The 25601-nt window shown below is 42.2% G+C and overlaps 1 protein-coding gene across 5 annotated transcripts in view; it reads right to left on the bottom strand.

Moving 5' to 3' along the window:
- Window positions 1–25601, bottom strand: part of CSGALNACT1 (chondroitin sulfate N-acetylgalactosaminyltransferase 1) — a 685316-nt gene that overhangs the window by 49540 nt on the left and 610175 nt on the right. For all 5 annotated transcript variants that reach the window (XM_068233667.1, XM_068233668.1, XM_068233670.1 and 2 more), the window contains 2 exons: window positions 13142–13320; window positions 10046–10140 (listed from right to left, as the gene is read on the bottom strand). In XM_068233667.1, coding sequence (XP_068089768.1) covers window positions 10046–10140; window positions 13142–13320 — 274 coding nt within the window. The remainder of the gene's footprint in view (window positions 1–10045; window positions 10141–13141; window positions 13321–25601) is intronic.

Raw genomic sequence — 25601 nt, 5'->3', positions numbered from 1 at the left:
GAAACAGCTCCATAATCTGCCCACAGTAACAATGTCACCATGTAATACAAGTCAGAATGTGAATCTGGGAGAGGAAAGATTTTACAATGAGCAAACACTGACTAAATCATGTATACATAATTATTGTAAAAATGAAGCACTTTTTTTATTACATTATTTTCACTGGAGTTCCTCTTTAAAAAAAAAAGTAGAGAAAAAAAATAAAATCTTGGCTGAAGGAGTCTCCCATCAGGGGATGAAATGCCTCAAATAAACTTCAGCATTGCTCTGTTGTGCCATGGGAAACATTGACCTACACTTCATATATAGCTGAACAATAAAAATATGCAGTTTGCACTCTTAGATTATTTAATTTAAAGTTAACATTAACATTTTAAACAGTACTGTGGTCTAAACACCAAGCACACATTGCATCTATTTTTCTTTCTTGGATATTCTTGTCCATTTAGGGCTGTTTTCCACTATCAATGTTAATCATACGATCTTGATTGCTTGCACATCACAAAGTGTTAGGTAGTATTACAAAAATCACACCGTAACACTGCAATTGCGACACAATTTTTTCTGATTGCAAATATTGGTCCTGCTGCATTTTTGTGCATTTTCCATCGCGTTTACAACAATCGGCAGATTACAGCGTAATCGTGTCTGTTCGGTGAAATAATAATTGCAAGCACACCGCAATCACAGTCATAATTCTTAGTGGACAACAGCCCTTAAAGGCAATATACTTTTTACAGCGAAATGAGGCATTCCACTTAACCAAGTTGACAGTCTTGGTTAATGTTGTATGGAAAGTCTGCCAGGAAGCAATGAGTTGTGTTGTTCTGAATAATGAACACAACTGTCATCTTCGTGTTTACCATTTATCTGCATCAGTGTTTTACTTCAGCTTACATCTGGAAATATGCCTGAAGAAGGGGACCAGATCCCAGAAAGCTTGCATCATTTAACTCTATTAGTTAGCCATTAAAAGGTATTATTTCTTACAAAACGTTTTTTTTTTTTCTACCTATATAATTTGTTTGGCTAACACGGTACAGAAACTTTTTTGCTACTATTATCATGCAAGATACCATAATGTACCGCACACATTTGGAATGTAAAACCTTACTGAAGAAATTGGCACAACTGGACAGTGACATCTTTTTTCTATCCAAGTGCAAGAAAGAAAATTTGATACCGAAAGGTATTACTATCAGAAACCCAGTTCAACATACCTTCAATACCCATTTTGCACAGCGACTCTGCTTCAGAACATCAGAAAGGATCAGGAATCATCTCATCAAGGTTTGTTACAGCAAAAAGAAAATTACCCAAGATAATCTATGTTTACTCTATTCTGCACTGCAAGGACCATTATCAGAAAGCATTAAATCTACATTACAGAAATTCTACAAACAATTACAACACCATTTAATCCAAAACAAAAAAAAAGAAACTCGACAGCCTTAGACTGAAAGCTGAAAACATCATTCTAGATAACAATACAAGTGTACCCCGTTCAGAACCTAAAACTGCCAATCTTTTACCTGTGGTTAACTTGTCCAGCTATAACCCAAGCAAGACTGAATTAGCTGTTCTATCTAAAGGACTCACTTTTTGCCCCACCAAAAGATTTGATGAAATAGAATTTTGTAGTGACATGGAAGAATTTTTTCGGAGGATAAGGCTAAAGGAGTTTTTTCACAACAGACCTAATTATTCATCATTCGAAGATACTGAACCTGGGAATAGCAGAAAAAAAAGAGCAGTGCCTGGACACCAAAATTAGGGCGGAACAAGAAATTAGAAGAGTATATTGACAACTTCAGAAAAAGAATCAAATTAGAGATACTGGACAAACAAAAACAGACACTCTACAACCTCAATACTCAAGAAAGGAAAGCAATACTGAGCCTTGAAAGCAATGACAACATAGTAATTAAACCAGCTGACAAAGGAAGAGCTGTAGTGATTTTGGATAAATCCAGCTATATTCAAGAAGCAAACAGACGTACAACAACACCTACTACAAAAGACTAGAAACAAACCCCACGCTACAATACTCAAGGGAATTGAAAAATATGCTTAATGATCTTTCCTCAAAATCATCTAACATACTTACATTAATACCAGCTAATCCTAAAATAGGCACCTTCTACATCTTACCAAAAATACACAAAGAAGAAAATCCAGGTCGTCCTATCATCTCTGGTTTGGGGACACTAACAGAAAAGATATCTGGTTGGGTAGAAAACATTCTTAAACCCATGGTAAGGAATACAGCCAGCTACATCCAAGACACCACTGACCTTCTTAACAAATTGACTGCCATGGGTCCGATCCCAGAGGGTGCTATCCTGGCTACAATGGATGTTGAATCCCTTTATACCAACATTCCACACGAGGACGGTATTGCAGCTTGCCAACATTTCCTTCAGCTAAATGATCTACCAACAGAGCCCACACTACAACTTATCAGGTATATACTAACTCACAACTATTTTTCATTTGGGAATGATATGTATCTACAGACAATGGGCAGTGCTATGGGAAGTAGGATGTCGCCCCAGTATGCAAATTTGTTTATGGCCAGATTGGAGGAAAACTTCCTTTCAACTTGTGAAATTAAACCATGGGCTTACTTCAGATTTATAGACGATATCCTATTAATCTGGACAGCATCACAGGAAGAATTAATCAGATTCCACAAAAACTTCTCAGAGTACCACAAGAACATCAAGTTAACGCTCAGCTTTTCAACCTCCCATGTCAGTTTCCTGGATACCACAATTTATATACAAGATAGAATTTTACAAACATCCATATACCGTAAACCAACTGACCGGCATATTTACCTGAAATGGAAGAGTTTCCACCCGGAACACACCAAAAAATGTATTGTTTACAGCCAGGCTCTGAGGTATAACCGAATATGTTCTAATTCAGAGGACAGAGACAGACAACTTATGTCACTACGTAAAATATTCATAGATCAGGGATATCATCCACAAATCGTTGATGATCAAATACACAGAGCAACTTTAAAATCAAGAGAGGAACTGTTGAAGTACACCCCAAAGACTGAAAACAACAGAATCCCAATTGTGGTAACCTACAACCCAAAATTAAAGGGACTCCGAGCTCTGAAAAAAAAGGAAAGTTGTACTCACCAGGGGCTTTTTCCAGCCCAGTGCTGGTCGGGAGGTCCCACGCCGGCGTCCTGGCTCCTCTCCTTCTCCCCGCTCCGGAATGGCTGGCAGGCCGCAGCCCGGGCGACACTCTCCCGAGTGTCGGGCTGCTTCTTCCGCATATGACGCGGATTACGTCACACGCCGGCCGCCTCGCGTCATCACGGCGGCCGGCGTGAAAGTACTGCGCACGCGCGAACAAAGCGCGCATGCGCAGTACTTTCACGCTGGCCGCCGTGATGACGTGAGGCGGCCGGCGTGTGACGTAATCCGCGTCATATGCGGAAGAAGCAGCCCGACACTCGGGAGAGTGTCGCCCGGGCTGCGGCCTGCCAGCCATTCCGGAGCGGGGAGAAGGAGAGGAGCCAGGACGCCGGCGTGGGACCTCCCGACCAGCACTGGGCTGGAAAAAGCCCCTGGTGAGTACAACTTTCCTTTTTTTTCAGAGCTCGGAGTCCCTTTAAAGACACTGAGGAAGATATCAAAAGCCCTACTACCAATACTCCATAAAGACAAACGCCTGAAGGATGTTTTTCCTGATTTACCACTGCTTGCTTTCAGACAACCTCCCAATTTGAGACAAATGATTATCAGAAGTGCATTATCTACACCAGATACTCCAGGCACATTACCCTGCAATAACACAAGGTGTGAGACCTGCCCTTATATCTTGAGCACAAGCCAAATACAAATACCAAACTCACAGAAATATCATCAAATACAAGACCAATTTTCCTGCGAGTCATCCAATGTTGTATATGTTACGGCCAGAACCCGAAGTGTGGCCACTTCTAGTTCTGGCCGGCCAATGCGCGAAGTGGCCGCAGCGCAGCGGCCAATGTTAGAAATGGAATGTTTCCTTTTAATATGAATGTAGTTTTCCTGGACGTATGTAGCAAAAAAAAAACAGTTCATTCATTGAATGAAATGAAGCCACCCGGCTTCTGCTCCGCCTCCTCTCCTCCGCCCCTGCCTCTCTCTCTCTCTCTCTCTCTCTCTCTCTCTCTCTATCTTCTTCGGGCAGCCGGCGGGGACACGCGTGTCCCCGAGAGTCGTTCGTGGCGCCAGGAAAGCAGAGCGGGGAGGCTGCAGACATTGCTTCTGCCAGCCCCCGCTCTGCAGGGACGAACAACAGGATTGCCTGCCGCTACGAACGACTCTGGAGGGGACACGCATGTCCCCCGCTGCCAGTGTCGGGGAGAAGAGAGAGAGGCAGGGGCGGAGGAGAGGAGGCGGAGCAGAAGCCGGGCGGCTTCATTTTATTCAATGAACGAACTGTTTTTTTGCTACATTTGGCCAGAGACGGCCAGGAAAACTACATTCATATTAAAAGGAAACATTCCATTTCTAACATTGGCCGCTGCGCTGCGGCCACTTCGCGCATTGGCCGGCCAGGACCCGAAGTGGCCGGCCAGAACTAGAAGTGGCCACACTTCGGGTTCTGGCCGTAACATATACATGATACGCTGCATGAAATGCCCCTCAAGAGGAATCTATATAGGAGAAACAGGACAAAAACTGCGCACAAGAATGAACCATCACCGCTTTAAAATTAATGAGGGTAAAATGGACACACCAGTGGGCCAACACTTCTGTGAACCAGGACACAGCATGCAAGATCTAAAAGTACTTGTTCTTAAAGAGGAACTCCAGTGAAAATAATGTAATAAAAAAAGTGCTTCATTTTTACCATAATTATGTATAAATGATTTAGTCAGTGTTTGCTCATTGTAAAATCTTTCCTCTCCCAGATTCACATTCTGACATGTATTACATGGTGACATTGTTACTGTGGGCATGTTATGTAGCTGTTTCTAGCTATTCTGGCTGTTAGACAGCTCTAAACAGCCATTTCCTGTCTGTGAACATTGTTACATTGTGGCAGTTTGCCAGGAGTACCGCGGTATTCAGAGCCTCTAGTGGGAGTGGTTTCAGCACAAAATCAGTCACACAGCGCCCCCTGATGGTCTGTTTGTGAAAATCATTCTTTTTCTCATGTAAAAGGGGGTATCAGCTACTGATTGGGATAAAGTTCAATTCTTGGTTGGAGTTTCTCTTTAAGGGTAACTTCAAAAATGATCAATCAAGAAAAGTTTCTGAGTACAAATTTATGAAAATGTTCAAGACATTAACAGAAGGTTTAAATTGTGGAACAGGATTCATGACACCTTGTGTAACATGATTGATTTGGCTTCATGATCTTCAGAAACCTGCTGGATTTCATGTATGGTTGCACTAACTCACTGGCTCCAGCCTGCTAATCACCTAACACCTAACGGATAAACAGTAACCAGCACAACTGTCATCTTCGTGTTTACCATTTATCTGCATCAGTGTTTTACTTCAGCTTACATCTGGAAATATGCCTGAAGAAGGGGACTAGATCCCAGAAAGCTTGCATCATTTAACTCTATTAGTTAGCCATTAAAAGGTATTATTTCTTACAAAACGGGTTTTTTTTCTACCTATATAATCTGAATAATGAATAAACACATCACCTGCTTGCTATATTAAAGAGACACTGAAGCGGAAAAAAATATATGATATAGTGAATTGGTTGTGTACTATGAATAATTACTAGAAGATTAGCAGCAAAGAAAATATCCTCATTTTTATTTTCAGGTATACAGTGTTTTTTCTAACATTGCATCATTCTCTAATATGTGCAGATTACACAACACTCTGCATTCAATATGATTCTTTCAGAGCAGTCTGTGAACTAATGACCTCTCCTCTGGCAGAGAAAAAGTAACTAGTTCACTTACAGTTGAGATAATAAAAGTCAGATAACAGCCCTCTCCACGACTTTGAAAGTCGTAGAGATTAATGGCTTTTTTGCATAGAGATAACAACTAGAGTTTCTTAACTCTTCCTGTACTGGAAACAATTAGACTGATATATCTGATCTTAATGTTTTATTTCTTAGCTGTACTACATATACAAATCATAATATCATCATTTTTTTCCGCTTCAGTGTCTCTTTAAGGTACACAAAGTGTATAGAATGTATACTAAAGACTTCTGCTGTTATAAGTCTCCTCTCTTATAAAGTCTCCCTCTCTTCTCTCACATATGACTTCTTGCAGGCTGCCTTTATTCAGTAAAATTCTCTTTCTCATCTCAGTGCAGGGTTTTTAGATCCCACTGAGCAAAGGTTTTGCAGGTTATACAGTATATCCATAATTTACATTTTTTCCAAGCAAAATGGAAAGTAGAAAAGGAATTCATACTTTTCATGTACTGTCCACCCTGCTGTGATTACATACATTAAACAGTAGTGTATCCTGTAGAGGTACTGTTCATGTGGACATAGTGTGCCCTATATGTAGCATGGCTTGGTCCTTTGCATCTGGTGGTCAGGCTGGGATAAGCATAATCAGAAGCAAGCATAGATTGTGTACGCTCTAAGCATAAACCTGTCCAAGGCTATATGCTTTCTCAGGGTCTATAATGGTAAGTGTCCATGACTATTGGTTTATTATACAATACAGTGGTTTGCAAAAGTATTCGGACCCCTTGAAGTTTTTCACATTTTTTCACATTACTGTCACAAACATGAATCAATTTTATTGGAATTCCACATGAAAGACCAATACAAAGTGGTGTACACGTGAGAAGTGGAACGAAAATCACAGGATTCCAAACATTTTTTATAAATAACTGCAAAGTGGGGAGTGCGTAATTATTCAGCCCCCTTTCGTCTGAGTGCAGTCAGTTGTCCATAGACATTGCCTGATGAGTGCTAATGACTAAATAGAGTGCACCTGTGTGTAATCTAATGGCAGTACAAATACAGCTGCTCTTTGATGGCCTCAGAGGTTGTCTAAGAGAATATGGTAGCAACAACACCGTGAAGTCCAAAGAACACAAAATTTAAAGCAGGCTTAGGCTACAAAAAGATTTCTAAAGCCTTGAACATCCCACGAAGCACAGTTCAAGTGATCATTCAGAAATGGAAGGAGTATGGCAAAACTGTAAACCTACCAAGACAAGGCCGTCCACCAAAACTCACAGGCTGAACAAGGAGAGCGCTGATCAGAAATGCAGTCAAGAGGCCCATGGTGACTCTGGACGAGCTGCAGAGATCTACAGCTCAAGTGGGGGAATCTGTCCATAGGAAAACTATTAGTCGTGCACTGCACAAAGTTGGCCTTTATGGAAGAGTGGCAAGAAGAAAGCCATTGTTAACAGAAAAGCATAAGAAGTCCTGTTTGCAGTTTGCTACAAATGTTTCAATATGGTTGGGAATGAGTCCCAGGTAACAGAAAAAGGAACTCTTGTTAGTGTAACGATCCACACTTGAGCACACCACTATGCAGTTTGCTACAAGCCATGTGGGGGACACAGCAAATGTGGAAGAAGGTGCTCTGGGCAAATGGGACCAAAATGGAACTTTTTGGCCAAAATGCAAAACGCTATGTGTGGCGGAAAACTGACAATGCACATCACTCTGAACACACCATCCCCACTGTCAAATATGGTGGTGGTAGCATCATGCTCTGGGGGTGCTTCTCTTCAGCAGGGACAGGGAAGCTGGTCAGAGTTGATGGGAAGATGGATGGAGCCAAATACAGGGCAATCTTGAAAGAAAACCTCTTGGAGTCTGCAAAAGACTTGAGACTGGGACGGAGGTTCACCTTCCAGCATGACAACGACCCTAAACATAAAGCCACGTCAACAATGGAATGGTTTAAAACAAAACATATCCATGTGTTAGAATGGCCCCGCCCAAGTCCAGATCTAAATCCAATCGAGAATCTGTGGCAAGATCTGAAAACTGTTGTTCAAACACTGTCCATCTAATCTGATTGAGCTGCAGCTGTTTTGCATACAAGAGTGGGCAAAGATTTCAGTCTCTAGATGTGCAAAGCGGGTAGAGACATACCCTAAAAGACTGGCAGCTGTAATTGCAGCAAAAGGTGGTTCTACAAAGTATTGACTCAGGGGGCTGAATAATTATGCACACCCCACTTTGCAGTTATTTATTTGTAAAAAATGTTTGGAATCATGTATCATTTTTGTTCCACTTCTCATGTGTACACCACTTCGTATTGGTCTTTCATGTGGCATTCCAATAAAATTGATTCATGCTTGTGGCAGTAATGTGACAAAATGTGGAAAACTTCAAGGGGGCCGAATACTTTTGCAAGCCACTGTAAATGATGTACAATATTTAATATTTTTCTACATCCAATAACAAAACAAACATGGGTTTAAAGGGTTAACAGCACTAGTAATTAGTGTTGGTGTTCAAATTTGGCATAGAAGATTCGAAACACCTGAAGACTCCCCCACTGCCGCTGTTCAGCACTGAACGAATGGACAGGGTCAGGAGAATATCTCTGCCCTGCACGTCATGTTGCGTTTCACGCGACTCCGATACTTCCTCCTTCTGGTTTATAGGTTATGTTTCTCAATCCTGTTTATGTTTATGACTTCTTTGCTTGTTAAGGTTTGAACTTGCATTTGAGAATGCAGTGATGACTTCACAGATAGCGGTTTTCCAAAGAGTTCCTTTGCGTTAATGCAGTGCTCTCTGAGGGCCAAAAGATTTAGGCCATTCAATACTGATTTTCAGCTTAGTCTCTGAAGTACACAGATTTCTCCAGATCCTCCACATATTTAATTATATTATGTACTGTACATGATTAAATCAAATGTTTTGCAATTTTATGATATGTTGTAATTGTTGCTCAAGTTGTCCACCCAGCTTTCAGAAAGTGGTGCATTTCTGTCCATCTTTACTTCTGAGAGTTTCAGGCTCTCTGGGATTCTCTTATAATACTCTCTAAGATGGTACATAGTGCAGTATTTATACTTACTCTATCCCAATGTGGTCCGTGGGCTCCCTCATTGTCTTCCCCAGCCACGCTGCTCGACAGACAGTCGTGCTCTTCTGCACATACATGCCACCATGTCCAGGAGCATCCTGCGCCTGCACAGCAATACCTTGCAGGCACATAACGCTCCCAGCTGAGGGGTGGGTGGGAAGGGGGGATTGGATAGCTGGGTGGCACCTGTGCAAAAAGAGCACGACTGGCCAAATTCCTGGAGGTGACCAGGGGACACAGGAGTGGCTGTGGAGGATGGCGTGGGAGCACACAGGCCACATGGGGCTTGAGGAAGCCCCAGGTAAGTAGAAATAATGCACTGTGTACCATCTCAGGTTTCTTTTAACCTAACTTGTGAGTTGTTCCACCCCACTTCCTATTCACATTACAGTGCTCTGACTTGTTGCCTGTCCTAACTATTTTGAAACGTGTTCAAAATTCAAAATTAATATACATTTCTAATAAAACAATAACATTTCTCAGCTTTAAAAATGATATGTTGTCTTTGCACTATTTGCAAAGTCTTTAAATGATCTATAAATCATGACATTTTGTTTCTATTTACTTTTTACACAATGTTCTTAAAAGGAGGTTGTGTTTATGCAGAATTACTATGTAGTACTATATACTATATGAACATTTCCTTTGCTCATATATGCAGATAACTAGTGAATGCCAAGAAGGATTACACGCTGCTATGGTTGGTGCAATAAAACAGCCATGACCTTTATAGTAAAAAAAATTAAAGTAAAATTGGGCCTATCCTCTCTTAGAATGTCAGTCATTACAGAGTTTGGGTGATGCGATGCGGTTTCTGAATCACAGTCTAAACTAAGTTCATGCTCTACTACATACTGGAAAAGATGTGATGACTATCATAAATATCAGTGCTAAGCACAGAAATTCCAAATCCCTTGCTGTTTGACTTGGCCAAGACCACCACAAGAGACACATCAAGTACTTGCCCTCTGACGGGATAGAAAAAGAAGAGACACAGACTACATTGATTTCATGACCTGAAGCTGCCTACAAATCACTTACCAGTTGTTGGTCAATGGAAGGAATTGCATCATGATGCCCATAAATTATTCCAGGGTTGTACTGACTGAAAAGGACTGGATAGAAAACTCTTTTTCCTAAAGAGAAGAGAGAATGCAGTTGTTTAATACTTACTTGCTTCCTTAGTTCAATACAAAAAGGTGGTGCCCTATCTAAATGTAGGAACACTTTACTGGAAATACCAGATGGCCAGACACAATTACAGCAATACAGGCCATGGCCATCATCTGAGAGGTTAGTCAGTCATGCAGTAACAATAAAACTTCCCATAGGATTCTGTCTGTAATATGATACACAAGCAATTGTGATCTGAGCAGCAGAGTAAAAACATATATATGATATAAGGAATAGGTGGAATGAGATAACATAAAAACATCTGTACCAAATCTTGGGAAAACAATAGTAATAGAACATGGCATTCCAACACAACATATCCTGCCTAGGGTGACTGCAACAATATAACTACAGGCAAGAATGTTTCATGATCGACAGAAAAGGCAAAATATCTTAACCTCTTACCGACCGCTCCATGCCAATTGGCATGAACGCAGCGGCAGCCCCAGGACAACTCCACAGCGATTGGCGTGAATGGCTTTCTATGGGGCTTGCAGGAGAGCGTGCACACATCATATCCACTCTAATGACGGAGCTCCGCTCCGCCTTCAGTCTCCCAGTGGCGATCGCCGCTCGGAGACTGTTAGATGGCAAAACAAGTACAGCACTGCGATCTAAGGCAGCGCTGCACAGGGGACAGCCGTGTGACACGGCTGTCCCCTGGGGGACACAGAATAATGACATTTATAAAAAAAAAAAAAAAAGAGAGAGAAAATAAATATTTACAAAAAATAAATAAACACTGGGTGGGGAGAAAAGGGGGGGGGGGTGACTTGTGTGCTGACATCAGCAGCTGGACCTTAAAGCTGCAGTGGCCCTTTTAGTAAAAAATGTGGTCCTTTTAGTAAAAAATGGCCTGGTCACTGGGGGGGGGGGGGGGGTTTAACACCGCGGCCCTTAAGAGGTTAATTATAATAATTTTAACTGTTGTTGCTACATATTTATAGTTCTAACATCTTCCAAGGTGCTTAGCTAACAATACCAAACAATTATCCTCCCTACAGGTAACTTTGGGGTGCCATTATTTCAGGTGTGTAAGATGATTTTCCTTATTTCTTTTTCTAAAGATTATTTTACATTTTGTAACAATAACAGGCTTATTTTTGTTGCCAGTGGTTCAGACAGTAATGTCTTTGTGTTGAGTTATTTTGGTGGAACAGCAAATGTACACTGTTATACAAGCTGTACACTGACTAGTTTACATTGAAGCAAAGTGTCATATCTTCCCATGGAAAAAGAGATAATAAAATATTTACAAAAATGTGAGATACACACACGCACATTTTTTATTTTTTTTGACAGTGGCAGAGAAAGAGAATCGGAGGAAGAGATAGATGGTGTACCCACTTCACAACTGAGGGGTTTTACCCCCTGAGCACCAGAGCAATTTTCACCTTTCAATGCTCCTTCCATTCATTTGCCAATAACTTTATCTCTACTTATCACAATGAGATGAACTAGATCTTGTTTTTCATCACCAATTAGGCTTTCTTTGGGTGGTACATTATGCCAAGAATTATTTTATTCTAAATGTTTTTTAATAGGCAAATAAGAAAAAAAATGGAAAAAAATCCTTATTTTTCAGTTTCATCCATTATAGTTTTTAAATAATGCATGCTACCGTAATTAAAATCCACATAATTTATTTGCCCATTTTTACCGGTTATTACACCATTTCAATTATGTCCCTATCAAAATGTCTCGCGCCAATATTTTATTTAGAAATAAAGGTGCATTTTTTCAGTTTTGCGTCCATCCCTAATAACAAGTCCATAATTTATAAAGTAACACTAATATACCTTCGTAACATACATATTAATAACGTTCAGTCCCTAAGAAAACGATTTGTATTTTTATTTTTTACAAATGTTGGTAACTATTGGGGAGTGTGGGAGGTAAGGGGTTAACTTAAAATGTAAAAGAGGTCTTTGCATTAAAAAAAAAAATGCTTTTAGATGTAGTTTTACTATTTGACCTTCTCATAGAAGCCGCTGATCATCGTTATGGGGACTTAGATCAATGAATGGGAATTGCTTTCCCATTCACTGATCTCTGGGCAAGTGGGCGGCGACGTGAACAAGCACACAAGTGAGCGGGAGCGCGAACAGAGTTGGTGGTATGTATATCTCCTCCCCAGGGCATTTAAACGAAGTTTTAAGGCGAGTAGATATACTGTACAGAAGCTGTGAAGTGGTTAAATATATGTTCTAGATTTCTTTCATCTGCACTGTCATGATAAATCCACTCCAGGAGTGGAGTCCTCCTCTTTTGAGTCCTCCCTCAGACAGAAGCCAGGTGAGGAAAAGAGATCCACACCAGGTTTTGCTGTTCTCCCTGAGGGAGGTGTAGTCAGGTGGAGAATATAATGCTAATCAGGTCAGTGTGATTTTATGTACAAAGTGCATATATTTATAAATAATCAGTACAGCACAAATAAACATATATATATATATATATATATATATAACATATATTTATCTGAATGGTAGCACACAGCTGTGGGTGGGCTCTAATTATTCATTTTTAAGTGGCTGTAATGCTCAAAAAGAATTGTCCAAGCAAACAGCATGGCTGCTGGTTGATGTCTCCATATAACCTCTGGAACATTATTATTTAACTGCTAAACAGCCTACCCCACCATGCTTTAGCACACTGCAATAAGAAATATATATACTGTATATATTAGAGCTATTTAAATACATGAAATAATGAATAGCGCATTTCTGAGCCCAAGAGCTACTAATAGCCAAACAGTCAAATCATTATGGAAACGTGTGTGTGTGGGGGGGGGGATGGGGGGGGTGTAGTAAAAAAATAATTTTCCACAGTCTGTTCTGGTGAGAGCTGAGCTGTACATATGGCATTTATCCTTAGTAAGTAGGCGTAAAGGTCAGTGTAACAATTAAACACATTGCACAGGATGTATGTGCCTATCAAGTAGTATTACAGCTGCACAAGTCCTACCTGGCTGTGTGTTTATCCTGCATGTGTTCAGGAACTCAGCATTGAAGTAGATATCAACATCACAAAAAAACAGAAGAACGTTGTTTCCTTTCCAGGCTCGGGCTCCTACATCTAATCCTTTGCCACGGGAGAATTCCTCGTTCAGCTGAATAAATGTGAAGTTCTTGAAGTTTGCTGCTCTGAAAGTAAAAAGAAAAACAGACTGTGAAATGGGAAAAAAAAAATCACATAACTGTGTGTGCTTGCTGAATAAAAACCCTTAGTGGCAACCCCATCTTTGTAGATAGACATTTCAAAGCATCACTACGCCTTTATGCCACCAACAAAACTCCTGAATACAACTGGGTTATATCTCAAGTTTCTCTTAGATCTTGCTTCCTTTTAGGGTTTATTTGTCTTAAACACAAGGAGAACTTCAGTCTACTTATTAACCATAATTAGCTTCATTCATATAGTAATAAAAGAAAGTTCAAATCTCAGCATTTCAGTACACAAAGTTGGACCATCAGAGTCATTATACGCTACCAGTACAGCAGGCCTAGGTTACCTTAGTGGAGATAGAATCACAAATTATGAATGTGCCTGAGGCCCACTGCCACAGAGTCTCACACTCTCTGTTTGGCTTTGTGCTGTGTACTGTAGTGCCAAATCCTAAGCCTCCATAGCATAAGCTCTCTTAATGCAGAAGGCAGGGAACTGAATCACATTCATGATTCAGGAACTGTTCAATTAACTAAATAAAATGGTTACCATTGTTAGATTGTTATCTGTTTTTGTTGCCCAACTGCCAAGATAAACTCCTCCATGCAAGTGTAAACGTATTTGCCCCCACCAAAAAAGAAGAAAAAAATCAGATTCGGATTACAATTTTTTTTTCTTTGCTATCCCTGCAATGGAAATGCAGCATGTAAACCAACTGGTTAACAATGGAAAAATACACGTGTGTTCTCATCCCTTCCATTATGATAGATAGGCTGACTGATAGTACACCTCATGCACCATCAGGAGAAATGCTTCAGCTGCATCAAAAACAGCTGTGCTTCTCTACCACAGTGAAAATGTTCTGTAGCTATATAACCTTAGATGTCTGCACATGGGCCTTGTATATAAAGGGCAATAAAAGTAACGTTTACTTAATTAGCAGTTTCATTAATTTATTTATCAATATTAGTCATAATTCAAACCTGACTAGGAGATCATCAGAGTATAACTAAAGATATGTTGAAAAACAATTAACTCCAGGACAAAATACAAAGCATGGAAACTATATTACAGCCGTGTAAAATACAAGTTAAAAAAATTGTTAGGAATAGCAATTTAAGTATGCACCCCAAGAGAATCCTGTGCAAGATCAACAGGGTGCTGCAAAAACTCTGGTTCAGATGCATTTTTATCATTACATTTCAAAACATTCCAAAAATTCTTGGGTTCCCCTACAGGATCCCAGATAACCAGTTTGTTCACTTTCTCACCTCTGGATTTGCTAAAGCTCTTTCTAATTTTGATGTTATGATGCTGGTGAACTTGTTTTGGGCAACAGAGTTACAGGCCCTCCTTCACAGACTCAGGGGAGTCTTCCATAGAAACCACCCCCTTTTAACAACCCAAAAGGAGAGTGCTGAAGTGGCAGCTGGGCTACATCCCCCTCCCATTACCTTATTAGGAAAAGTAGTAAATGGAAGTTTGGTCATACCTTTCACACCCAAAACGCAGCACTGCTGTGCTACGCCAAGCGCATGTAACAGCAGCAGTCATATGTTTGACAGGTATTTTGAGTGCATTTGTAGCCTTTCACTAGTGGAAAGAAATGGAGCCAGCAATGTGAAGCCTGAGGGACTTTAAAAATAAAATATTTTTGAGCAAAGACTGAATGCTGAAAATGCACACAGGTTACATTGTCTTCACTTCACATCCTATTTTCTAAATTAGTTAGGTTTGCAAAATAAGTTGATTGGGGACAGATTAAAGGGCACGTGCAAAGCCAAATGGCCTCATTAAATAGTCATTGGTCATGAATGCATCATTGGCTATTCACAACTGTTCCTCATATATACGGTATATGCCAGACCTGTTCTTCTCACCCACTCATTTATCTGACGGCCATAAAGCATAAAATGATACAAACAAGACCAACAAACGAGACAAACATAGAATGAAGGACATGACAACCTCACTACTACAATATATCAAGTCTCAGATAGTCTATAATTTATGTTATCATACCAATCCGCAATGTCACTTATCCATTGGACCAACCTTGGCAAATTCTGCTGAGTTAAACATAAAAAACCTTCTTGTAACTTCAAAAACAAATCTTTTGCCCAGAAGACCTTTGTTTATTATTACTCCAGTAAGCGCAATAAAAGATTACTCAGCAAGTGATAAGCTGCTAGTAATTCTGAAGAAAATACACAGTAATATAAAGTAGATAAATATAAAATAAATGCATTAAGAACAAACTGTAGTTAAAACTTGATGATGTTTAATTAAACCATATTTTATAAATCAAAATGATTTTTAGTGTAAAACATCATCTGGAAATAACTGTCACAGCTCAAATGGAGTTTTACAACATCATAGCAAGGAATACATTTTTATTACATGTTTTACGATTGTACATAATAGGAACTTTAAATGGCCCTGCCCTTATTTCATTCCTGTATGCATTATAAACTGAGAATTTTATTTCCTTGTTTTCTGCTATCAATAAAGGTGGGATATAAATAATTTCAAAATTAAAATGCATTTATCAAAGTGACTCAAAACCATCACAAAGAAAATGAATTACAGGACCCTGTGGACACAGAAGCTCAATGTAACATTTACTTCTGACATGACATACAGTAAAGCGGATACACAGAATACTTAATTGGTTTCTGCTATAAAACACATCAAAGAATGGTAAAGGCAATATGAGAAACATGATTATTCAGGCACATTTCTCGTATCTGCAAAATGCACTGTTTTGACTGTCAAGCAGTAACTCTGCCACTTGTTTTACCTAGTTTAACCATTTCCGTACCAGCAGTCTCTGCCCCCTTAAGGACCAGAGCGATCGGCGCGATCGGCGAGAGCGGGGTGACTGCGCGGCGGGATGATTGAAATCTACGTCCTGTCAGATCCGCACTGCCACATGCAAGACGTAGATTTCAACTGCGTCGGTCCGCAAATAGTTAAATGGGAAAAGGAATTTGTATGGTAAAAGAGACCTTTCCCACTTTTCACATTTTTCAGGTCGTATTGTTCTAAAGCAGAAAAGCTGGTGGGCCCAATTGATAATGAATCAATCATTTCTTTAACCTTCTGTCGACCGTGTCACGCCAATGGGCGTGGCCGCGGCGGCAGCCCCAGGGACGCCTAACGATTGGCGTAAAGTCCTGGGGCTCTGTTTTGCAGGAGATCGCGCACAGGATGCGCGCATCTCCTGCTTGGGGGCGGAGCTCCGCCCCGCCTTCAGTCTCCAAGCGGCTATTGCCGCTCGGGAGACTGTTAGACGGCGTGATCGCCGTCTATTTACATGGTGCAGCGCTGCGATCAGCAGCAGCGCTGCACTGGGGACAGCCGTGAGACACGGCTGTCCCCCTGGGGGACAAGAGAGTGATCGGCTCTCATAGGCAGAAGCCTATGACAGCTGATCACCATAATTGGCTGGCTGTGGGGAGGGAGGGAAGAAATTTAAAGAAACAGTTTTAAAAAAAAAACAACAACAACAATCAATAATATTTATTATAAAAAAAAAAATAAACATGGGGCGAGCGATCAGACCCCACCAACAGAGAGCTCTGGTGGTGGGGAGAAAAGGGGGGGGGGGGAAATCACTTGTGTGCTGTGTTGCGCGGCCCTGCAGCTTAGCCTTAAAGCTATTTTGCTAAAAATGGCATGGTCACTAGGGGGTTTAGCACTGCAGTCCTCAAGTGGTTAAAATGTACCTGAAATGAAAAAAAAAGTGCCCCTAGGGGATACTTACTTTAGGAGGGAGAAGCCTCTGGATGCTAAAGGGGCTTTCCCCATCCTCCTCAGCAGACTCAATCCAGCGGTGAGACCCCTGAAAGTCCACTTGTCGGTGCTGTGCACAAGCACAGTAGCAGCTTTCCAACAACATTAATACAGTGGCCTGCATGTGCAAGTGCACTAGCGGCTTTCCACTCAGGCTCTGGCGGAAATAGCTGAGCTTGATTGGGTCCACTGTGCTGTGTAGACAGATTTCTGCCGGAGCCCAATTGGAAAGCCGCTTGTGCGCCTGCGCAGGAAGGCCACTGTATCGTTATTGTTGATGATTATTAGGGGGTCTTTGACCTGGATCAGGTTGGTTGAGGACGACGGGGAAGCCTCATTAGGATCCAGAGGCTTCTACCTTCTGAGGCAAGTATCAGGTTTTTTTTTGGTTTTTTTTATTATACAAAGTTACAGGTGCACTTCAAGCTTTGTGGCAGATTTTTCTTATAGATACAACCGTAACTTGCTTACATAGATAGCAAGTTGGATTTTTTAACGATGTATATCAATTAAATACAATCTTTTCGTTCGATCTGAATAATTTTATCAAAAATAAGATTGTTTGGTAAAAATTGCACTGTTAATGGGCACCTTTAACAACTTTTCTACTTAATTTCCAATAAAGATATTGTGATTTTATCCATGGAAGGAGTGCGGATACTTTGTACTTACTGGAGTCATATATGGGTTGGCTACCCTCATTCCAGCACCCTTCTCTAGGGTACCCATACACTACATCGATTTCCCGTCGCCATACAGCAGATTCGGTCACTGTGATCAAATCTGCTGTGAAATCGTTAACGCAAATGTTGACCGATTTCCATCTGAAATTGATCGTTTCAGTCGACCTGTCCAGGCAGAAAATGTTGCTTTAACGCCGGCGGGCCGGGAGTGCCTGGTTAGTGGCATTCGATTGGGCAACGACTGACACAGCAATAATATCACCTGTCCGCCGGGTCCACGCTGTCCCTTTCTCCGGCTGGCCTTCTTCTCCATCTCCTCTTCACTTCCTGTCCTGTCCTGTGAGAAGGCGAAGTTCTACCCTCTACTGTTTGAACTTCCTTTTGTCACAGGACGGGACAGGAAGTGAAGAGGAGAAGAAGACCAGCAGGAGAAAGGGACAGCACGGACCCGGGGATTCGCACCGGCGAACAGGTAATATCATAGCTGCTGGCCGGGGGGCACCAAAGGAGGAAGGCCTGGGGACAGCGAGACAGGCGGCAGCTCCACTGGTTGTGAATCTATTTCATGCTGAAATATCTGTGTGCAGTGTATGGGCAGCCAATAGATCAGATTCAATCAGAGAGGGATCTATCTGTTGGTCAATCTGGTGGCAATCAACTAGTGTATGGCAGCCTTAAAGGGGAACTGAAGAGAGAGGTATATGGAGGCTGCCATGTTTATTTCCTTTTAAGCAATACCAGTTGCCTGGCAGCCCTGCTGATCCTCTGCCTCTAATACTATTAGCCATAGCCCCTGAACAAACATGCAGCAGATCAGGAGTTTCAGACTTTAAAGTCAGATCTGACAAGACTAGCTGCATACTTGTTTCTGGTGTTATTCAGATACTACTGCAGAGAAATAGACCAGCAGGGCTGCCAGGCAACTGGTATTGATTAAAAGGAAATAAATATGGCATCCTCCATATACCTCTTACTTCAGTTCCCCTTAAAGAGAACCCGAGGTGGGATTTTATTATGCTAGGAGGGCACAGAGGCGGGTTGTGCACACTAACACCAGCCTCTGTTGCCCCATGGTGTGCCTCCAAGACCCCCCTGCGCGCCGCTATACCCCCCGCAGTGCTGGCGACACGCAGCGTGTCGCCAGCACAATGTTTACCTAAGCGCTGTCTGTCAGCGCCGCTCCCCCGCCTCCTCCGTATCGGCGCTACCCGCCTGTGTCCCTTCCCTCCCGCTGATTGGAGGGAAGTGACGCGGGCAGGTAGCGCCGGTAAACATTGTGCTGGCGACACGCTGCGTGTTGCCAGCACTGCGGGGGTATAAAGGCGCGCAGGGGGGTCTTGGAGGCACACCATGGGGCAACAGAGGCTGGTGTTAGTGCGCACAACCAGCCTCTGTGCCCCACTAGCATAATAAAATCCCACCTCGGGTTCTCTTTAAACAACACACTGCAGTTTATTCAGGTGGGGTTGAGCTGTAAAGTTTTTGCTTTTTGACTTGCATAAGTACACCATAGCGTATTGTAGAATAAAGCAATACCCCAGATGTGTAGCTAGTTTGTAGTGTAAATCCCAGGGGCCAGAAAAGAGATTACGCTTTGGTTTTTCAGAGAGCACCAGTGACAGTTTTGCTGCAGTCTTGCTGAAGTTCAGAGGTACTACAACAGTAAAAATCCTGCCAAAATGACGATTCAGTAAACTAGACACCCAAAGGTATTCATCCATGGGTGCATTGCATTTTAATTTATGGAGCATTAATGGAGCAGCTCCCTCAAAAATCTGGTTACTTTTCTGAATGTATTACATGGTGATAGGTGGCTGGTGCTATTTGCTTTCTGGGGCAGTATAGTGCAAGTACACAAGTTCTTCTAAGGTAGCCATCTTTGGTTTTGGCTGCATGGATTGTGGAATTTGATGGAATGTATAAAACATTTTTCTCTCAGATACATTAATTTGTCTGTTATTTCTCAGATTCTCAGACACAACATGGAGTATTGTAAAATGTCACTCTGAAAATGATTTGGTTTCTTGTTCTTAATAAATCAATATCCCAAATGTTTGACTAGTTTGTTTGTGAGGTATACTGCAGAAACAAAGAAAAATCATACCATTTGACTGTTTAAAAAGCACGAATTACAATACTGTTCTTTGAATTAACAGTATATGTACAGTACCCTATATATACAGGCACAATATACACAACCCTATGCATATTGACACTATGCACAGTGGAGCCTGGTGAGGAGAAGAATGGGTGGCTACAAGTTATGGAATGGAGGGGAGTCAGATGGTGGCTGCACATGACTGAGGGAAGAGAAAGGTTGCATATTGTGTACTTGCATATGCATGTCTGGACATATATAGGATTTAATATAATTTTTCTTTTTTCACTAATAGAGAGAGGTGTAGGATGTGCAGGGCTCTCCTGTCAATTATCACTATGATCATAGTGATTGCAGTGTCAGAAGCCAAAGAACATGGCTCCTGATCCGTGCTGGGATATATGAGCTTCTATATGACATCTTAATTTCCAGCATTGTGTGCTCACTATTGTGGCAGGAGCATGAAGACCTTAAAGAGAATCTGTATTGTTAAAATCGCACAAAAGTAAACATACCAGTGCGTTAGGGGACATCTCCTATTACCCTCTGTCACAATTTCGCCGCTCCTCGCCGCATTAAAAGTGGTTAAAAACTGTTTTAAAAAGTTTGTTTATAAACAAACAAAATGGCCACCAAAACAGGAAGTAGGTTGATGTACAGTATGTCCACACATAGAAAATACATCCATACACAAGCAGGCTGTATACAGCCTTCCTTTTTAATCTCAAGAGATCATTTGTGTGTTTCTTTCCCCCTGCAGCTATCTTCCACTGAAGTGTCAGGCTTTTTCTTCCTGCAGAGTGCAGACAGCTCTTCCTGTATGTAATTCCTCAGTATGTGAAAGCCCAGCCAGCTCAGAGGAGGATTTATCCAGCTTGTAAAAGATAATAGAGCAGAGAGAACCAGCCATAATCTAAATAACACACAGGCAGTGTGCAGAGAGGGGCCTGGAGGAGGGAGATGCATCACAGAACCACAACACTGAAGAACTTGGCAGCCTTCCAGACACAGGCTGACAAGTCTGACAAGAGAGAGATAAGTTGATTTATTACAGAGATGGTGATAGTAGAACGTGCTGCAGTTAGCCAGAACACATTAGAATAGCTTTTGGAACTTGTAGGATGATAAAAAACAGGATGCAATTTTTGTTACGGAGTCTCTTTAAGTGAAATCTATAAGTCATCAGAGATAGCCAGGCTCAAACAGGATGTAGATTTCAATTGCTCCTGTCCTGGGGTGGTTAATCTATGGCTGCGATCAACTACTGCAGGATGCATTGCAATTTCGGGAAATAACTATTCACTGATACTATGAAATCTGCTCTGTTGAAGTCCATGGGATAAGTCATGACACAGCCACTTCCAGGATGCTTGCCATTTATCCTGCAGTAGGCGATTAGCTGATTGCAGACACTGATTAGTAGAGATGGCCCAAACGGATCGACCGCAAACCGATTTGTGCGAACATCGGCAGTTCGCGTTTGCGGCGAACCGCAAACTATATGCGAGTTTGACCCGCCCCCTATACTACATCATTAGCCTCAACTTTGACCCTCTACATCACAGTCAGCAGACACAGGGCAGCCAATCAGGCTACACTCCCTCCTGGAGCCCCTCCCCCCCCTTATATAAGGCAGCTGCGTCTGCCATTAGCTCACTCTGTGTGGCTGCAGTAATTAGAGAAGGGAGAGGAACCTGCTGTAGACATAGGGAAAGCTTAGTTAGGCTCTTCTTAGGCTTGTTAGCTTGCTCCTTACTGATACTTAATGCTAAAAAGCACCCCACAACAGCTGTTTTGAAAGCTAATGTTGTTCTTGTGATCTGTTTTTTTGTGTGTGTGGCCCACTGACACTTGCATATACAGCCCTGTCAGTCAGTCGCAGCTGGCCCTTGGTAATTCCTACTGTGCCACTGCCAGGCCCAGCATATTCAGTGCTTACCTTTTCACTGCACGCGTGTGACAGCTGCACACTTGTAATACCAGTCCGACCAAGCATACCTGTTCACAGTACCTGTGTGTGTGTCACAGTCGCACATTGTATTGATACCAGTCACTGCATACCTGTTCAGTGCACCTGAGTGACAGCACGCAGTGTTATATTATATACCAGTCACTGCATACCTGTTCACAGTACCTGTGTGTGTGACAGCTGTACATTTGTAATACTAGTCACTGCATACCTGTTCACTGTACCTGTGTGTGTGACAGGTGCACATTTGTAATACCAGTCACTGCATACCTGTTCACTGCACCTGTGTGGCGGCACTCAGTGTTATACAGTGGTGTGAAAAACTATTTGCCCCCTTCCTGATTTCTTATTCTTTTGCACGTTTGTCACACAACCGTTAACTATTAGTCAAATATAACATAATTGAACACAAAATGCAGTTTTAAATGATGGTTTTTATTATTTAGTGAGAAAACAAAACTCAAAACCTACATGGCCCTGTGTGAAAAAGAAATTGCCCCCTGAACCTAATAACTGGTTGGGCCACCCTTAGCAGCAATAACTGCAATCAAGCGTTTGCGATAACTTGCAAGGAGTCTTTTAAAGTGCTCTGGAGGAATTTTGGCCCACTCATCTTTGCAGAATTGTTGTAATTCAGCTTTATTTAAGGGTTTTCTAGCATGAACCGCATTTTTAAGGTCATGCCACAACATCTCAATAGGATTCAAGTCAGGACTTTGACAAGGCCACTCCAAAGTGTTCATTTTGTTTTTCTTCAGCCATTCAGAGGTGGATTTGCTGGTGTGTTTTGGGTCATTGTCCTGCTGCAGCACCCAAGATCGCTTCAGCTTGAGTTGACGAACAGATGGCCGGACATTCTCCTTCAGGATTTTTTGGTAGACAGTAGAATTCATGATTCTATCCATCACAGCAAGCCTTCCAGGTCCTGAAGCAGCAAAACAACCCCAGACCATCACACTACCACCACCATATTTTACTGTTGGTATGATGTTCTTTTGCTGAAATGCTGTGTTACTTCTACGCCAGATGTAACGGGACACGCACCTTCCAAAAAGTTCAACTTTTGTCTCGTCGGTCCACAAGGTACTTTCCCAAAAGTCTTGGCTATCATTGAGATGTTTTTTAGCAAAATTGAGACGAGCCTTAATGTTCTTTTTGATTAAAAGTGGTTTGCGCCTTGGATATCTGCCATGCAGGCTGTTTTTGCCCAGTCTCTTTCTTATGGTGGAGTCGTGAACACTGACCTTAATTGAGGCAAGTGAGGCCTGCAGTTCTTTAGATGTTGTCCTGGGGTCTTTTGTGGCCTCTCGGATGAGTTTTCTCTGTGCTCTTGGGGTAATTTTGGTCGGCCGGCCACTCCTGGGAAGGTTCATCACTGTTCCATGTTTTTGCCATTTGTGGATAATGGCTCTCACTGTGGTTCGCTGGAGACCCAAAGCTTTAGAAATGGCTTTATATCCTTTACCTTACTGATAGATCTCAATTACAGTACTTTTGTTCTCATTTGTTCCTGAATTTCTTTGGATCTTGGCATGATGTCTAGCTTTTGAGGTGCTTTTGGTCTACTTCTCAGTGTCAGATAGCTCCTATTTAAGTGATTTCTTGATTGAAACAGGTGTGGCAGTAATCAGGCCTTGGGGTGACTACAGAAATTGAACTCAGGTGTGATAAACCACAGTTAAGTTATTTTTTAACAAGGGGGGCAATCACTTTTTCACACAGGGCCATGTAGATTTGGAGTTTTTTTTCTCACTAAATAATAAAAACCATCATTTAAAATTGCATTTTGTGTTCAATTATGTTATATTTGACTAATAGTTAACGGTTTTTGATGAGCAGAAACATTTGAGTGGGACAAACATGCAAAATAATAATAAATCAGGAAGGGGGCAAATAGTTTTTCACACCACTGTATACCAGTCACTGCATAACTGTTCACTGCACCTGTGTGTGAGAGAGCTGCACATTGTATTGATACCAGTCACTGCATACCTGTTCACTGCACCTGCGTGACAGCATGCAGTGTTATATTATATACCAGTCACTGCATACCTGTTCACAGTACCTGTGTGTGTGTGACAGCTGCACATTTGTAATACCAGTCACTGCATACCTGTTCACTGCACCTGTGTGACCACACTCATTGTTATATACCAGTCACTGGTACTGTTCACTGCACTTGTGTGTGTGACAGCTGCACATTGTATTGATACCAGTCACTGCATACCTGTTCACTGCACCTGTGTGACAGCTGCACATTGTATTGTAATACCAGTCACTGCATACCTTTCACTGCACCTGTGTGACTGCACATTGTATTAGTAAAGTCAGTGCAAACCTTTCACTTCATCCCCCCACAATATGGACAAAACAGGCAGAGGCAGACCCAGAGGCAGGCCACCCGGCAGGTCTGTTCGAGGTCATGCTGACGTGATTTTGTGCGGCCCTAGACCAAAGTACAGTGCTCAGAAGAAGGCACATGCCATCAACTCCCAAGATTGTCAGGACATAGTTGACTATTTAAACACAGAACACTTTATCTTCCGCAGCCACCAGCGCTAGTACAAGCACCACATCCGCTACATTTGACACTTCGCAGGAGTTATTTGGTGGGGAATTAACTGATTCACAGACATTATTGTTACAACAAGATAAAGGCGCTAAGCAAGTTACACCACCTCATATGTCCGAGTTAGGCGGCACTATGGATGTAAGGTGTGAGGAGGAGGATGATGAACTACTCCTGGTTCAGTTTTGGAGGTGTCTGATACAAGCGAAGCTTTGGAGGATGATTATGATGAATATGATACTGCCATGGATGCCACATGGGCTCCTAATAGACAAGATGACCAGGGGGACAGTTCAGAGGGGGAGTCAAAGAGGAGTAGGAGGAGCCTATCCAGATCCACCAACGCCTCGACCGGCAGCTAGCCAACTACCTGGCCTTAACTGCGGATGTAGACACTATGAGCAGCGATGAACCCCTGGACTACTGGGTGCGCAGGCTTGACCTGTGGCCAGAGCTGTCACAATTTGCCTTCCAACTTCTGTCTTGCCTTGCCTCAAGCGTCCTGTCAGAAAGGACCTTCAGCGTAGCTGGAGGCACTGTCACTGAAAAGAGAAGTCGCCTAGGTCAAAAAAGTGTTCAGTACCTCACCTTTATCAAAATGAATGAGGCATGGATCCCGGAGGGCTACTGCCCGCCCAAAGACTAAGCCAGTCCCGCACACAGCATCTCTGCCTGCATGCCGTGTAACTGCCTGCTCCAAGACTAAGTCGGTCCCCAGTCCCCACACAGCATCTCTGCCTGCAGGCCGCTTGACTGCCTTCTCCGCCACCACCAACAGGGTCCAGGACTCCAGGCAGATTCCTGAATTTTTAAGGCCGCTGCCAGCAGCTGCCGCAAACAAGACCAATAACAATTTTTTTCTGGTGTGTGTACATGGCTGCCTAATTTTTCTGGCAACAATAAAACAAAAGGCATGTACTTGTGTCAATTCCCCTTCGTGATCGTTTCCTTGCCGTGGTGGAAGGGGCTTGGGTATCACAATGAAGCAATGACCACCGGCTATATGAGTGTGTCGGGGGGGCACACCTAAGATAATGTCAATGCTTCATTGTGGACAGACCAAATTCGATCAGCGGGACAGTCACTGTTGTTCTATCACTGAGCTACCTCAGCCCGGAGACTATATGGGCTTGAAAACCTCCATG

Source organism: Hyperolius riggenbachi, chromosome 1 (genome assembly GCF_040937935.1).
Source record: "Hyperolius riggenbachi isolate aHypRig1 chromosome 1, aHypRig1.pri, whole genome shotgun sequence".
NCBI lineage: Eukaryota > Metazoa > Chordata > Amphibia > Anura > Hyperoliidae > Hyperolius > Hyperolius riggenbachi.
Note: the sequence above shows the minus strand (reverse complement) of the source record. Positions and strands in the feature narration are given on the sequence as shown.